At 44.2% G+C, this 15,706-nt stretch overlaps 1 protein-coding gene across 1 annotated transcript; it reads left to right on the forward strand.

Moving 5' to 3' along the window:
• Positions 1-3,191: 3,191 nt before the first annotated feature.
• LOC107395471 (E3 ubiquitin-protein ligase TRIM21) lies at positions 3,192-15,267 on the forward strand. The gene is made up of 10 exons (XM_015974867.3): positions 3,192-3,360; positions 4,808-5,038; positions 10,435-10,807; positions 10,902-10,997; positions 11,218-11,451; positions 11,748-11,895; positions 12,988-13,014; positions 13,170-13,234; positions 13,319-13,441; positions 13,751-15,267. Exons 1-10 carry the CDS (start codon positions 3,251-3,253, stop codon positions 14,117-14,119), a joined length of 1,776 nt encoding a protein of 591 aa, XP_015830353.3. The 5' UTR covers positions 3,192-3,250; the 3' UTR covers positions 14,120-15,267.
• Positions 15,268-15,706: the final 439 nt, after the last annotated feature.

Genomic DNA, 15,706 nt, shown 5'->3' on the forward strand with positions numbered 1-15,706 from the left:
GGAAGGTATAAAATGGAAAACCGTGGGTGGTCCTGAAACCACTCCTACACCTGGGTAGCCTTGTGGAAACTTACTTTTATGCTGCAGTCCCTGATTGCAAATTGCTCGCCAGACCCGAAAGTTTAGAGATTTGAATATTTGTGTGTTGTTGATTGAAGCTTTGAGAATTTATGTGGAAAGTGTGTGTAAACCTGAAAATTGTGTGTTGTGTTTTGACAGCAAGGTAATGTGAAATTGACATCAGAGTGTAAAGGAGGAAAATCAGAGTTCTAATATGATAAGGAAATCTTAAGTAGTGATAAACTGAGTCAAGCGATTGGGAACAGAAGTAGAGGTTGTGAAAATTGTGCCTCATTTTTGCTTTTGAGTTTTAGCAATCGAAAAAAACTGTAATAAACCAGAATCTCAAAGAAAAAGGTCTTCTGATAGAGCTCTGAAACAACTCTTCTAAGACTGAGGAAGTGAGCAGAAAGGCAAAAGAACTACAGGGGTGAAAATAGCACATTTAGGCAGCTTTGGCCTTTCTGAGTGAATTTCAAACACAAAATCAATGCAATGCCAACTGCCTCCGACAAAAAGTGGCTGAAGTTGATCCAGAAAGTTTCTAGATGTTGCCAGATGACATCGCACGCATCTTCAAATGCATCTTTTAGCAGCATATAACCAGAGGTTATGCCTGACCTAATATTTTAGAGGAATAGACGTATGGATGATATAACATTGTCTAATTCAGGAAAATCTCAGACAAAACTGTTTCACATAGAAGTGACTTAGATAGAAGCATCCTGCGGGTGGCGCTGTTGTCAGATCGCGGCTGAATTGTTTCCCAAATACAGTGTGTCATTAGTGCACAACAGTGGTTTAATGACCTCTCCCTGTTTTTTGTTCTTTAGCAACAGTTATTTTGTTAAGTTAGTTAGATTGTGCAATTTACATCACAGGAAATAATGTTTACAGAGGTTAATACCTGTATCACCTGTCTAAAGGAGATATACAACTAATCAAGTTGCATCACACGTTTAATGTGTTCATTGATAAGAAACTGCATTAATATGTTGAATTTATAGATACTGAAAAAGTAAAGGTGCAGATCTGTGTGCCATTCAAAAGAATACTTAAAAAAACCTGAATGTCTCACCTCACCAGAAAGGCACCATGGGTGACCTAGGGGACCACTGCTTTAGATGACTCACCTGACTGGATCACCTGTTCACTCACTGAATGTGGGCTGCATGGTGGCGCAGATGTTAGCACTGTTGCCTCGCAGCACGAAGGTCGCAGGTTCAAAACTCGGCTGTGGTCTTTCTGCGTGGAGTTGCGTGTTCTCCCCATGCATGCATACATATACACACACACACACACACACACACACACACACATATATATATATATATATATATATATATATATATATATATATATATATGTGTGTGTGTGTGTGTATATATATATATATATATATATATATATATATATATATATTATGTGTGTGTTTCTCTCAGAGCTCTTCAAAATCAGTTCACCTATGTATAAATACGTGTTGACTGGTTGTAAAACTAATCATCAGGAGACAGATGAGAGCTGTTTTTTATCTTAAAACCACTTAAACACAAAAGTGATCCCTGCTCAAATTGTTTTACAAAATGTCTGAAATGAGAAGAGTTCCTTATTTTTGCTCATGTCAATAATTATTAATGTCCTTGTCTTTTAAAATGTGTCAATTCCAGAATATTGAGTTAAAACAATAATGAAACATTTGTAACATGATCCATAAAAAAATTGAATGTTCAGATCAGTGCAAATGAACAAAAATCATCCAAACTCTAACTGCAACAGCTAAATACATGCAATCACACCATACACTTGGTATAGTAAAATCACCAAATGGAGCATCTCCAAACAAAACAGATCAGTGTTCCCATAAACCTCTAGATGTGGGAAAATGAACATTGCGTTTTAGACCAGGAGATGACGCTAACGGACAGGAAACAGCTGCATCGGGATGATGTCTAGTGAAGATGTGTTTTGTAATAATTGGGGTGATTCCTGCAATGTTTTCAATTTCCATTATAGCTGGGAGAGAAAAAAACACTGAAACACCTCAACAAACAGAGGAAGCATGTGAATATGAGCTGTGGAGCAAAAATAAATAGCATAGTTATAAAATATTCTACAAACTGTGTCTGCTTATTCATCCATCCACCATCAGGTAAACTGTTGTTTCTATGTTTGCTAGTTTTCACAGTGATCTCATGTCTAAGCAGTAATTGTTTCTGCAAAATAAATTACATATATGAACATTGATACTAACGATGAATCGACCAGCATCATCGTCTGCGGACCAGAGGGAGGAGCTGCTGCAGGAAAACAAAGTGATAAAAAAGAGTTTCATTTTCAGCATATATAATTTCTTGTAATGTTTCTCATTGTTCAGTCAGGAATGAGTTTTTTTAGACTCTACCAGCAATGTCAATCACACACACACACACACACACACACACACACACACACAGCCTGACTGACATTGTCAGATTAGTGACAAGATGAATGCTGATGGACATCTTGTATTCATAGTGTGGGTAGTTGTACAAAAAAAATACTTTTTCAATTTTTGTTTTGCAGAAGTCAGTCTAGACCTGATTCATGTCAAATACAAATGTATCATAACGGTCTACAAAGCACATAAAGGTAATCATATAAAAACCCTCAAACACCGTTTATAGCAAATAACTGGTGACTGAAACCATTTTTGATCATCTTAACTAAAACAGACCAGTGCCCTACACAGTCATGCTTTCAACGCAGTCCTTGAGCACATTTGTCAAAACAGCATCTTACAGAATGGCGGTGACATTTATGGTGTTAGTGCTCAAACAAGCCGATCTGTTGCTGTGATTGGTTCTGATTCAAAGTGGACCCAGAAAAGCCTGGGCACGTCTTCACAGAGTTGTCATCACTGTTTCATACAAACCCGGAACAAAATGAAAATATTGGATTTTGGAAAGCTTATTTTTAATCAAATTTATTGACTTGATTAATGGTTTGGCAACTTTTTTTATGTCAGTCAGCAGGTTTTTGCTCATTTGAGATCAAAGTATAATGTCTACTGAAATTACTAATAAAACAATGACTGCATTTGTATATTTAATCGTATTTAAATACTTTATTTGTTTTACTCTGAATCCCTTTAAGTCAACATTAGCTGTTTGTTGCAGGCAGGAAGAACCAGAGTTACTGGTTCATTGGTGTGATGAGAGTTGTTTTGGGAGGAACTTCTAACAAGGGCCTTTGTGTGCACGAAGAAGAATCTGTTTCCAGACGGCAGTCTGCTCACCTGGTGAAGACTCTTCATCTGCAAAGGTAAGACATTCTCATTTAATAAACATGAATTTAAAAGTTAATGCATTCTACAAAAGTAGACTAATTCCAAGGTCTTTGTACTGTAGCAGTTTTCAGGATGTATTTATAGGGTTTGGTATAAAAGCAGCATTATTGGCTCTGATCCAACTAAAGAATGACTGGCAGCCTTAACCCTCTACATGCACTCACTGAAACGCCAGTTTATTATTATTTATATTATTTACTATAGTTTAGGATATAAACTGTTATTTACATTTTTTACATTTTCAGGCAGCAAATGAGGCTTATGTGGTTTCTTTCTTAATTGTAGTTAAATAGATCTAAAAGGTGTTTATGTAAATATACAAGAAAATGTAAATAGAGAGAAGCGTTTTTAAAGTAATTTATAATAATAATAATAATAATAATAATAATAATAATAATAATAAACTATAGAGTAGATGACATTTAAAACTCTTCCTGATTCAAACTCGGGAGCATTTTCAGCATTTTGCAGGTTTTGATTCTTAAAGTGACAATTCAGATTTTTAAATGCGTTTCTGTTGGAACGTTCTAAATAACTGTCCATGACCTGATACAGACAGCTGTAAGAAGTTTCAGAGAAAGATTCAAACTAACTGTTTTAACATGTGACGTTGGCCAACGGTGATTATTGTCATCTTAGTCACAAACAGTGTGTTTACATGGAGAGTCAGAGACTTAAATCCATAAAGCTATGAGACCAGGATAAAGACTCACACTCTTCAGGTATTAGCTCCATTACTGCCATGGCTCGAGTTAGAAGCATGTAAACACACTGAAGGACACAGTCGTAGTTTATGCTAGCTCTAATTTAACCGCAGCATAGATTGTGTTTAATATTATTATTCTGGCTGAAACATCAATACATTCCTGCCAGAAGTTTCCCAGGCTGCACCAAATGCTAACTCTAGCTACTGCTGCTAGCATTGATAGATGTTAGCTTGTCACCTTGATCCGTTTCTCCAAATATCTGCTCATTCAGAGAGCTGTCTACATACTCATTCATCCTAAACTCATCTTCTAAGCTGTGAAGCAGATTTCTATTAGACCATCTGCATCTGCAGCCTGATTCAGCTCTGTGTTAAAGTTTAAATATTAAAAGTTAAAAGCATGAAACACGAAATTAATCTCAGGTTCACATTTTCATGCAAGCTTGTCACATAATGGCTGTCTTCAACTTGATCCTGTGGTGTTAATGTCTCAGAAATGTAAAACTCTGTCGCAGCCTGAAGAGCAGGAATGTGTGTTGAGATGTTTGTATTTTCCACATAGTCTCCATGTTTTCTGTTTTTCAGTTAACATTGTTAGTCATGTCGAAAGGTCGCATCAAACTTGTCTCCAGCTCTTGCAATAACCGACAGATGATGGTTGTAGACTAGATGCTACAAGAAGTCCAGAAATGGTAATGATGTCCTTCTTCAAACAGAACCATGGCCTCTGTGTTGTCTGAGGAGCAGTTTCTGTGTGCCATCTGCCTGGACAGCTTCACCAACCCCGTGTCCATTCCATGTGGCCACAATTACTGCCTGGAGTGCATCAACCACCACTGGGACACAGGAAGTAATTTAGATTGTCCACTATGCAAGGAGGTCTTCCATAACCGTCCACAACTCAGGGTAAACGTTGGCTTAAAGGACATCACCGAGCATTTTAAAAGGTATGCTGTTGTACCGCTCATGCATTGTTTATGTTCATGTTTATGTATTTAGCAGATGCTTTTGTCCAAAGCGACTTTCAAGTGATAATCGGCATGTTGCCCTTGAGGCTAACAACAACAATAACAACAACAACTTGACATCAATCATGGAGAGGAGGGAACAAGGAGTGGACAGTAGAGAGGGGGAAGGGTGCAGGGAGGGTTTTCGTTTAGAAGCTGCTCTCTGAAGAGCAGGGTCTTCAGGAGTTTCTTGAAAATTGAAAAGGAAGCCCCTGTTCTGGTAGTGCTTGGTAGGTCATTCCGCATTTGTGGAACAATGCATGAGAAGAGTCTGGATTGTCCTGAGCGTGGTGTAGGCACTGCTAGCTGATGATCCTGTGATGACCGGAGCGGCCGGGCCAGGTCGTAAGCCTTTGCAAGAGGATTCAGGTAGATGGGAGCTGTACCATCTCGGACTTTGTATGCTAGTGTTAGCAATTTGAATTTGATGTGTGCTGCTAGTGGTAGCCAGTGGAGCTCAATGAGCAGAGGGGTGACGTGTGCTCTTTTTGGCTGATTGAAGACCAAACGTGCCGCTGCGTTCTGGACCATTTGAAGAGGTCTCACAGTACAGGCCGGAAGACCAGTTAGAAGGGCATTGCAGTAATCAAGGCGGGAGATGACAGTAGATTGCACCAGGAGCTGGGTGGCATGTTGTGTTAGGTATGGTCTGATCTTTCGTATGTTATACAGCGTAAAGCAGCATGAACGAGCAACAGAGGCAACATGATCTTTAAAAGTCAGGTGTTCATCAATCACAACACCCAGATTTCGAACTGCCTTTGAATGAGCCAGAGATAGGAAGTCATTTTGGATTGAGATATTGTGCTGTATGGATGGTTTTGCTGGGATGACAAGTAGTTCAGTTTTAGAGAGGTTGAGTTGGAGATAGTGGGATTTCATCCACTTTGATATGTCAGAGAGACCGTTTGATATTCGTGCAGAGACAGTGTGGTCGTCCAGTGGAAATGACAGATAGCTCTGGGTGTCATCTGCATAGCAGTGGTAGGAGAAGCCATGTGATCGAATGATCTCACCCAGTGAGGTGGTGTATATGGCAAAGAGAGGAGGTCCTACTACAGAGCCCTGGGGGACTCCTGTGGCAAGATGGTGCACGGTAGAGGATTGTCCAAGCCAAGATACACTGAATGATCGTCCTGTGAGGTACGATTCAAACCAGGCGTGTGCTTTCTCTGTGATGCCCATGCTAGAGAGTGTGGACAGTGCATTTGACACTGTCAACCATGGCTTAACCACGGTTGACAGTGTCAAATGCAGCCGATAAGTCGAGCAGGATAAGCACTGAGGATTTGGAAGTCACTCTAGCTTCTTTTAAGGATTCAGTCACTGCTAACAGAGCAGTTTCAGTGGAGTGGCCCTTTCTGAACCCAGATTGGTAAGGGTCAAGCAGACAGTTTTGTGGGAGGTATTCTGTGAAGGATCTTTCATGGCGGTTAAAATGAAGAGTCGGAGTACCCGGCCCGGAGGGTTACCGGGGTCCCACCCTGGAGCCAGGCCTGGGGTTGGGGCCCGTGAGCGAGCGCCTGGTGGCCGGGCTTTCGCCCATGGGGCCCGGCCGGGCCCAGCCCGAACCGGATACATGGGCTCGTCCAACTGTGGACCCACCACCCGCAGGAGGAACATGAAGGGTCCGGTGCAATGCGAATCGGGTGGCAGACCAAGGCGGGAGCCTTGGCGGTCCAATCCCCGGACAAGAAAACTAGTTTTTGGGACATGGAACGTCACCTCGCTGGCGGGGAAGGAGCCGGAGCTTGTGGCAGAGGTTGAGCGGTACCGGCTAGATATAGTCGGACTCACCTCGACACATTGCATTGGCTCTGGAACCCGAGACCTGGAGAGGGGTTGGACACTCTACTTTGCTGGAGTTGCTCCGGGTGAGAGGCGGAGGGCTGGGGTTGGCTTTTTGTTAGCTCCGAGACTCTCTGCCTGTGTGTTGGGGTTTACCCCGGGGGACAAGAGGGTAGCTTCCTTGCGCCTTCGGGTCGGGGAACGGGTCCTGACTGTTGTTTGTGCTTATGGGCCAAATATCAGTTCAGAGTACCCACCCTTTTTGGAGTCCCTGGGACGAGTGCTAGATAGTGCTCCATCAGGGGACTCCATTGTCCTGCTGGGGGACTTCAATGCTCACGTGGGCAATGACAGCTTGACCTGGAGGGGTGTGATTGGGAGGAACGGCCCACCTAATCTGAACTCGAGCGGTGTTTTGTTATTGGACTTCTGTGCAAGCCGCAGTTTGGCCATAACGAACACCATGTTCGAACATAAGGATGCCCACCGGTACACTTGGTACCAGGGCAGCCTAGGTCACAGGTCGATGATAGATTTTGTAGTCGTATCATCTGACCTGCGGCCGTATGTTTTGGACACCCGAGTGAAGAGAGGGGCGGAGCTGTCAACTGATCACCACCTGGTGGTGAGTTGGATCAGATGGCAAGGGAACATGCCGCGTAGACCTGGCAGACCCAAACGCATAGTGAGGGTCTGCTGGGAACGCCTGGCAGAAGAACCTGTCAAGACGGTCTTCAACTCCCACCTCCGGCAGAGCTTTGACCACGTCCCGAGAGCAGTGGGGGACATTAAGTCCGAGTGGGCCTTGTTCCACTCTGCGATTGTCGAGGCGGCTGTTGCTAGCTGTGGCCGTAAGGTGGCCGGTGCCAGTCGTGGTGGCAACCCCCGTACCCGCTGGTGGACACCAGAGGTTCGGGGAGCCGTCAGGCTGAAGAAGGAGGCCTACAGGGCGTGGCTGGTCTGTGGGTCTCCGGAGGCAGCAGACAGGTACCGGATAGCCAAGCGGGGTGCAGCAGTGGCAGTTGCCGAGGCAAAATCTCGGGCGTGGGAGGAGTTTGGTGAGGCCATGGAGAAAGACTATCGATCGGCTCCAAAGAGGTTCTGGCAAACTGTCCGGCGCCTCAGGAGAGGAAGGCAGCAACTCGCTCACACTGTTTACAGTGGGGATGGGGAGCTGCTGACGTCAACTGAGGCTATAGTCGGACGGTGGAAGGAATACTTTGAGGAGCTCCTCAATCCCACCAATGCGCATTCCGAGGAGGAACCAGAGCTGGGAGGCCTGGGGATGGACTGTCCGATCTCGGGGGCAGAAGTTGCTGAGGTAGTCAAACAACTACACAGCGGCGGAGCCCCGGGGGCGGATGAGGTTCGTCCTGGGTATCTCAAGGCTATGGATGTTGTAGGGCTGTCATGGTTGACACGTCTCTACAACATTGCGTGGTCATCGGGGGCAGTTCCTAGGGAGTGGCAGACCGGGGTGGTGGTCCCCATCTTTAAGAAGGGTGACCTGAGGGTGTGTTCCAACTATAGGGGGATCACACTCCTCAGCCTCCCTGGAAAGGTCTACGCCAAGGTACTGGAGAGGAGGGTCCGATCGATAGTTGAATCTCAGATAGAGGAGGAGCAATGTGGTTTTCGTCCTGGCCGTGGAACTGTGGACCAGCTCTATACCCTTGCAAGGGTGATGGAGGGGGCATGGGAGTTTGCCCAACCAATCCACATGTGTTTTGTGGATTTGGAGAAGGCTTATGACCGTGTCCCCAGGGGCACCCTGTGGGGGACGCTCCAGGAGTATGGGGTGGGTGGCTTTCTGTTAAGGGCCATTCAGTCCCTTTACCAGAGGAGCGTGAGTTTGGTCCGCATAGCCGGTAGTAAGTCGGACCTGTTCCCAGTGAGGGTTGGACTCCGCCAGGGCTGCCCTTTGTCACCGGTTCTGTTCATCACTTTTATGGACAGAATTTCTAGACGCAGCCGTGGTGTGGAGTGTGTCGAGTTTGGTGGCAGGAGAATCTCGTCTCTGCTTTTTGCGGATGATGTGGTCCTCCTAGCTTCATCCAGCTCTGACCTTCAGCTCTTGCTGGGTAGGTTCGCGGCCGAATGTGAAGCGGCTGGGATGAGGATCAGCACCTCCAAATCTGAGACCATGGTTCTCGACCGGAAAAGGGTGGCTTGCCACCTCCGGGTCGGGGGAGAGGTCCTACCTCAAGTGGAGGAGTTTAAGTATCTCGGGGTCTTGTTCACGAGTGAGGGTAGGAGGGATCGGGAGATCGACAGGCGGATTGGTTCGGCGTCTGCAGTGATGCGGACGCTGAGCCGATCTGTCGTGGGGAAGAGGGAGCTGAGCCAGAAAGCCAGGCTCTCGATTTACCGGTCGATCTACGTCCCAATCCTCACCTATGGTCATGAGCTTTGGGTAATGACCGAAAGAACGAGATTGCGGATACAAGCGGCCGAAATGAGTTTCCTCCGTAGGGTGGCCGGGCTCAGCCTTAGAGATAGGGTGAGGAGCTCGGACATTCGGGAGGGACTCGGAGTAGAACCGCTGCTCCTCCGGATCGAAAGGAGCCAGTTGAGGTGGTTTGGGCATCTGGTCAGGATGCCTCCTGGACGCCTCCCCGGGGAGGTGTTTCGGGCATGTCCTGCCGGCAGAAGGCCCCCGGGTCGACCCAGGACACGTTGGAGAGGTTACATCTCCAATCTGGTCCGGGAACGCCTTGGGGTCCTGCCGGAGGAGCTGGTGGACAAGGCCGGGGAGAGGACGGCCTGGAGCTCCCTAGTTGGGATGCTGCCCCCGCGACCCGGACCCGGATAAGCGGAGGAAGACGAGACGAGACGAGACGAGACGGGTATTCTGTGATCTGCTTGAAAGCCACCCTTTCAATGATTTTGGACAGAAAAGGGAGGAGAGATAGGTCGGTAGTTCTCCACATGATTTGGAGGAGGAGATGGGGTTTTTTTTAGCAGTGGTTTAACCTGAGCATGCTTGAGAGAGGTGGGAAATGTACCGGATGTCAGTGAAGCATTGATCACATGTGTGACTGCTGCGGCTACTGTAGGAGCAATAGCTTGGAGCAGCTTAGTCGGAATGGGGTCGAGTGGGTGGTAAGTAGGGTGGCTGCACGTGAGAAGCTTGGACACACAGTTCTCAGTGAGGGGAAAAGAGGAAAATGAAGCAGTAGGGCTTGAGATGGTTGGGCTAGAAGGAGTTTGTGGTAGCGAATGTTCAGGAGTGGCCAGTTGAGTAAACTGTTTGCTTATAGCTGCCACTTTGTCAGTGAAGAATGAGGCAAAGGGGCAGCTGATAGATTGTTGGTAGGAGGTGGAGACAGAGGGTTGAGCAGAGTTTTGAATGTCGACAATAGTTTCTGAGAGTCAGTAGAGCTGAGAATTTTGTCAGAGTAGAAAGCTTTCCTTCCATCAGTGATGCTGGCGGAGAATGAGGACAGTAATTCATGAAATTTCAATTGATCATCAGGATCAATGACCTGCATTGCAGATCACATTCTCAGTTAAGCTACTGACAGGACTGTTCTGTGTTCGACTGACAGGTCTCTGAAGAAAAGAGCAGGAAGTCGGCCGGTGCCAGCAAAGAGAAGCGTGTCAAAGCAGTACTCCAAATCTGACGACATACCTTGTGACATCTGCAACGAAAACAAGATAAAAGCCGTCAAGTCGTGCCTCGTCTGCCAAGCGTCTTATTGTGAAACACACCTGATGCCTCACTTGAGGGATTCTGTGATGACGAAGCACAGGCTGACGGACCCGGCCACCTTCAGCACACGTCATCTCTGCAGGAACCATAACAAGCCCCTGGAAATGTTCTGCAAGAAGGACCAGACCCCGATTTGTTCAAAATGCACCGAGACGGACCACAAACACCATGAGGTCATCCCCATGGAGAAGGAGAGCAGGAGGATCAAGGTGAGGAGGGGGAAATGTCATGATTAATCTCAGCAAACCTTTAGATTGTGTTGGTCTAGTTGGAATAAGTTGTTCTCACCTACAAACTTTACAGATGGACATGAAGAAGATTCAAGCAGACGTTCAACAGATGATCTTGTTCAGGGTCAAAAAGAGCGAAGAGATCAAGAAATCCAAGGAACTGGACAGAGTAAGACATTAGCTTATACCCAGTCCCAGTGAATTGTACAGGAAAAGTTGAAAAGGAGACTAACACATTTACTAGTTTTGTCGTTGTAGCAACCTTCACACCAATTAAAGACTGATGACACAACTCATTTTTGTTAGGAAACATAGAAATAAAGCTCTCTGTTGATTGTTTCATTGAGGATTTGTGGGCTTTAAATCCCTTGGTTGATGCCCGTTTGCAGATGAGTAAAGAACGGCAGATACAGACGAGTGTGCAGCTTGTTACAATGGCGATAAGCACCATTGAGAGAAACCAAGCTGTGCTGGTGGAGGGGATCGAAGCGAAGAATGAAGCAGCCGAAAGACGAGCGGAGGAGCTCCTGGAGGAGCTCGAGACGGAGATCTGTGAACTGCAGAGGAGACGCAGTGAGCTGGACTTCCTGGAGAACATCAGAGACCCTCTGCATCTTCTGCAGGTTTGACACACTTTAAATATTATTTCTAGCTTCTGAAAAGATAATTCATGTAGTGAGAACGGATTAGTTCAGATATTTAACCCCTTAACAACATAGCAATAATAGACTAATAAATTTGGTACATGCCACCTGTAGATACTCCACTAGGGGGCAGTAAACCTGTCCAAGATTGAATAAAACACCATCTGGATGCTTTAACCCCAAAAGGGGTTTGATGCTAGTTTGCAACACTAGTAAATGGGTTTAAATGCATGACCTTTAAATAACCTTTTGTGCTCCTGATTTTTCTGTTTCAGAGCTTCTCGTCCTTGAGCGCTCCAGTGTCTTCAAGAGACTGGTCAGAGATCAGTGTCGACCAGGACTTTTGTACAAAAACCATGAGAGAGTCCTTTTCCAAGCTGTTGGAAATATGCCGTGAATTTGAACAGAATCTATGTGCTGAAGGTCAGTGACCACTGAATTAGGCCACAATGTTAGTGACAGTGTGACTGGATCTGTACGGTCAGCATGAATCAGTCATCAAGTAATCGAGATAATACAGATCCCAAAATCAAAGGTGCATAAACAGAGCTACACGTGTGGAGAATCATCTGATAAGGGAGGTCATGAGAGCTGCAGGAGACAGGTTCTAGCTGTCTGGGTTCTTCCTGCAAATGTTTAGGTGAGCCATGAAGTGGCTTTCCATCTAAAGGACTTTGAGTTGTTAGATTGAGGATCTACGTAACATGCTTTTATTTTGGTAGGCTACTTCAATTTAACAACAGATTGAATTTGCTTTGCTGAATATTTAGTTTATTTCCAACACATATTGTCACAATTTGTGGTTGGTGTGGGACCCAAAGGTAAAGCAGGTAAAGGTTCAAGGAGGCAGGAGATGACGACTGGTGAATGAAAACAGGATGCTTATTTACTGAGTTGTGTTTACCTAACAGCAACAGGTGAGCTGATGGGAAACAGGTGTAAAAATGTAACTGAGGAGCTGGGGGGGGGGGGGGGGGGGGGGGATCAAACAAACCCAAAGATATTCAGACGTAAACACTGAAATGCAATTGTAGAAATGTAAATATTTAATGTCATCATGTAAACAGGGATTTGATTCAGATGAAGCTAAATATAGTTCATTTGATTCTAAACATTTAGATTGAGTCATATTTATTTAAAATAAGTAGTACAGACTAACATTTAAACTTTCTAAATTGAGATTTAATTGTGTATATTAAAATTGTAACTATTTAGATTTGAACAATTTCAATGTTAAATTTTGATTTCACTTTATATATTCAGATTTTCTTTAGAATATTTAGATTTAACTATATATTTAGATTTGATTCTGTATTACCTTCCACACTTAAAGCTAAATAGCTGTTTAATTCACATTTCAAACCACACAACATAGCATTAAACATATTTTAAGTTGGTTTATAAGTTAAACTGATTTTCTAAAGCTGTCATTACACGTGATTTCACTAACCCTTTCAGTTCTTAGGGTTTTATCCCTTTTATAAAATAAAATTTAATGTTTTTGTTTGTTCACAGAAATAAGCATGCTGAGAAAATATGCAGGTAAGTGATTCAAACAAAGAAAACAGAACAATTATAACTCAGCAGATACATTACACAGTTCAGTTATCTGTGGTTTTGATTCCATTCATTCATTCATTCATTCATTCATTCATTCATTCATTCATTCATTCATTCATTCATTCATTCATCTCTAGTGGATGTGACTTTGGATCCTAAGACGGCTTCTGGGTGGCTGGTTTTATCCTCAGATGGTAAAAAGGTACACTGATAACAAATCTGACTTCAAACTAACTTTAGCTCTCAGCCTGCTAGTGTACATGAATCTGGTGATGTTGGTCCACAGGTGAGCGTGAGCTCCCAGAATAGAAGACCCTCGCTGCTGAATGACCCCCACAGCTTTGACTCCTGTGTTGCTGTTTTGGGGAAGCAAAGCTTCACCTCTGGGAAACGGTTCTGGGAGGTTAAGGTCAGAGTTCAAGATACAAATACTGATGACAAATGTATAAAGTTCTGTTAAACATGGATGAATGTAAATGCAATTTATTAAATATTGGTAATTTAAAAACAAGTTAAAATATGATATTTGTGAGAAATGTTTGAACAGAACTCAGAATCAGTTTTAGAATAAGATCAGTCTTCTTACATCTACATTTGATCTCATTTGTATTGATGACCTGCATGATGTTTCTAGCCAGGTCTTCGTTTTCTTGGTCTACAGTGTTGCTTTCATCTCTGCCTCACTACTACAACTTTCCCTGAACTCTTTGTGTTTTAGGTTGGAGATAAGACAGACTGGGATCTCGGTGTAGCCAGGGAGTCCATCAACAGGAAGGGCTCCATCACCGTTCGTCCTGACAATGGTTACTGGGCAATCTGTAGAAGAAACGGTGAGAGTCTTCGTGCCTGTGCCGGACCCTCCGTGACCCTTAACCTCTACACATCTCCTCAGAGAGTTGGCATACTGCTGGACTACGAAGAAAGATCAGTGACTTTCTACAACACAGAAGCCAAGACCCATATCTACACTTACGAAGAATGTGCCTTCACTGAGCCTCTGTACCCTTACTTTAATCCCTGTCTCCATGACAACGGCAAAAACACTGCACCACTGGTAATCTGTCCAGTTGAAACTAAAGCTAACTGAAGTCTGAAAACATGTTATGTGACATAATAAGTGCTATTGACCCTGTTCCAGAGTGATGAACGCATCAGGGTAATGATGAAGGGATGCATCCATCATGCCTAATGTCTATACTGTACAAGCCTGTGGGGGTAGTGTTATGATCTGGGGTTGCTGCAGTTGGTCAGGTCTGGTTCAGCAACAGGAAGTGCTCCAAGAATGAGGTCAGCTGACTACCTCAGGGCAATAGAAAACATCAAGTGTAAGGTAAAGACAAATAAAAGTGCCTTGATCCTCCTTTTATCTTCCATACCTTACATTGATTGTAGCGGTTTTGATCCATTTGTTTAGTCGCTGGCAGCTGAGATGGTTCTGATCTGTGACCCGTCTCCAATAATCCGTACTGAATTTTAGGCTTGTGTTATTTACAGAAACAGACAAATTACAGCAAACCACTTCAACCCAACCCCAGTTGAGCGTGAAGGTGTTAGCCAAAAGAAAAAGACAAAAGGTGTGACCACACCCCTCAACCCCATCACCTCAGGTGATAGCGCATTATAAAGAACACCTGTGGCCCACCACCATAACTGGCTAAGTGTAAGTAGCGACCTTGGCTCCTACTTTGATTACAATTGTTTTATGGTTTTTGTGTTTTATTTGGTGTATTGTATTCCCTTTTATGTTTCATTGGAGCTCCGTAAACAAACATTTTCCTCTTGAGGATTAATAATGTAAATCTTAATCTAAATCCTAGTCAACATCTTTTGTCTGTTAGTAAAATATTTCATGAACCACTCAGGTTGACCTTTTTTTTAAGTTTACTTAATGAATGTTCATCTACAGCTGATTAACTTTTGCTGTTACCTAATTCAAGATGGCTCCCACAGCTAATTCACTCTAGCAAACAGAAAAATAGTTTCAAATGAGTGAATTGAACAAATACTGAGTTATAACTGTACTTGGTAGGAGTTGAGAATCATCAACAACAGAACATATGCTAACAGATTGGCTTCATACATCCTAGACAGTCTTGGTTTGTGCAAGGCCTTTTAATGGTGACTCCTCTCTTAAAGAAACCCAACCTTGACGCCAGCTCCACCAGTAACTTTAGGCCCATTTCTAAGCTACCTTTCATCAGTAAAGTACTTGAGAAGGTTGTTGAAACTCAACTCAGATCCTGGTTTTCTAAGTCAAAGATCTCTGACCCCTTCCAATCTGGCTTTCTGAAGCAGCACTCAACTGAGACTGCTCTAGTAAGGGTGCATAATGACCTCCTAATGGCTGCTGATGCTGGGAAATACTCTGTCATGGTCCTGCTTGACCTCAGTGCAGCTTTTGACACAGTAGACCACAACGTTCTACTGAACAGGTTAAATGATCTGGCTGGTATCTCAGGTTCTGCTCTAGACTGGCTCTCCTCTTCTCTCACCAACAGAACATTCGCAGTGAAGTCCGAAACCTTTTCATCAGACACCGCTTCTCTAGCCTGCGGGGTCCCACAAGGTTCAGTTCTAGGGCCTCTACTATTCACGTTCTATATTCTTCCTCTAGCTGGCATCATTCGGTCTTTCTCTGACATCTCCTACCACATCTACGTTGACGATATTCAGC

Source organism: Nothobranchius furzeri, chromosome 2 (genome assembly GCF_043380555.1).
Source record: "Nothobranchius furzeri strain GRZ-AD chromosome 2, NfurGRZ-RIMD1, whole genome shotgun sequence".
Taxonomy (NCBI): domain Eukaryota; kingdom Metazoa; phylum Chordata; class Actinopteri; order Cyprinodontiformes; family Nothobranchiidae; genus Nothobranchius; species Nothobranchius furzeri.

What these genes read in the sequence shown, in the direction of transcription:
- LOC107395471 (XM_015974867.3), top strand. Translation starts at nt 3,251, where the DNA reads ATGAGAGTTGTTTTGGGAGGAACTTCTAACAAGGGCCTTTGTGTGCAC. An exon ending in AGGAGAGCAGGAGGATCAAG is followed by an intron (nt 10,808 to 10,901) that starts GTGAGGAGGGGG and finishes CAAACTTTACAG; the next exon opens with ATGGACATGAAGAAGATTCA. An exon ending in AATCCAAGGAACTGGACAGA is followed by an intron (nt 10,998 to 11,217) that starts GTAAGACATTAG and finishes GCCCGTTTGCAG; the next exon opens with ATGAGTAAAGAACGGCAGAT.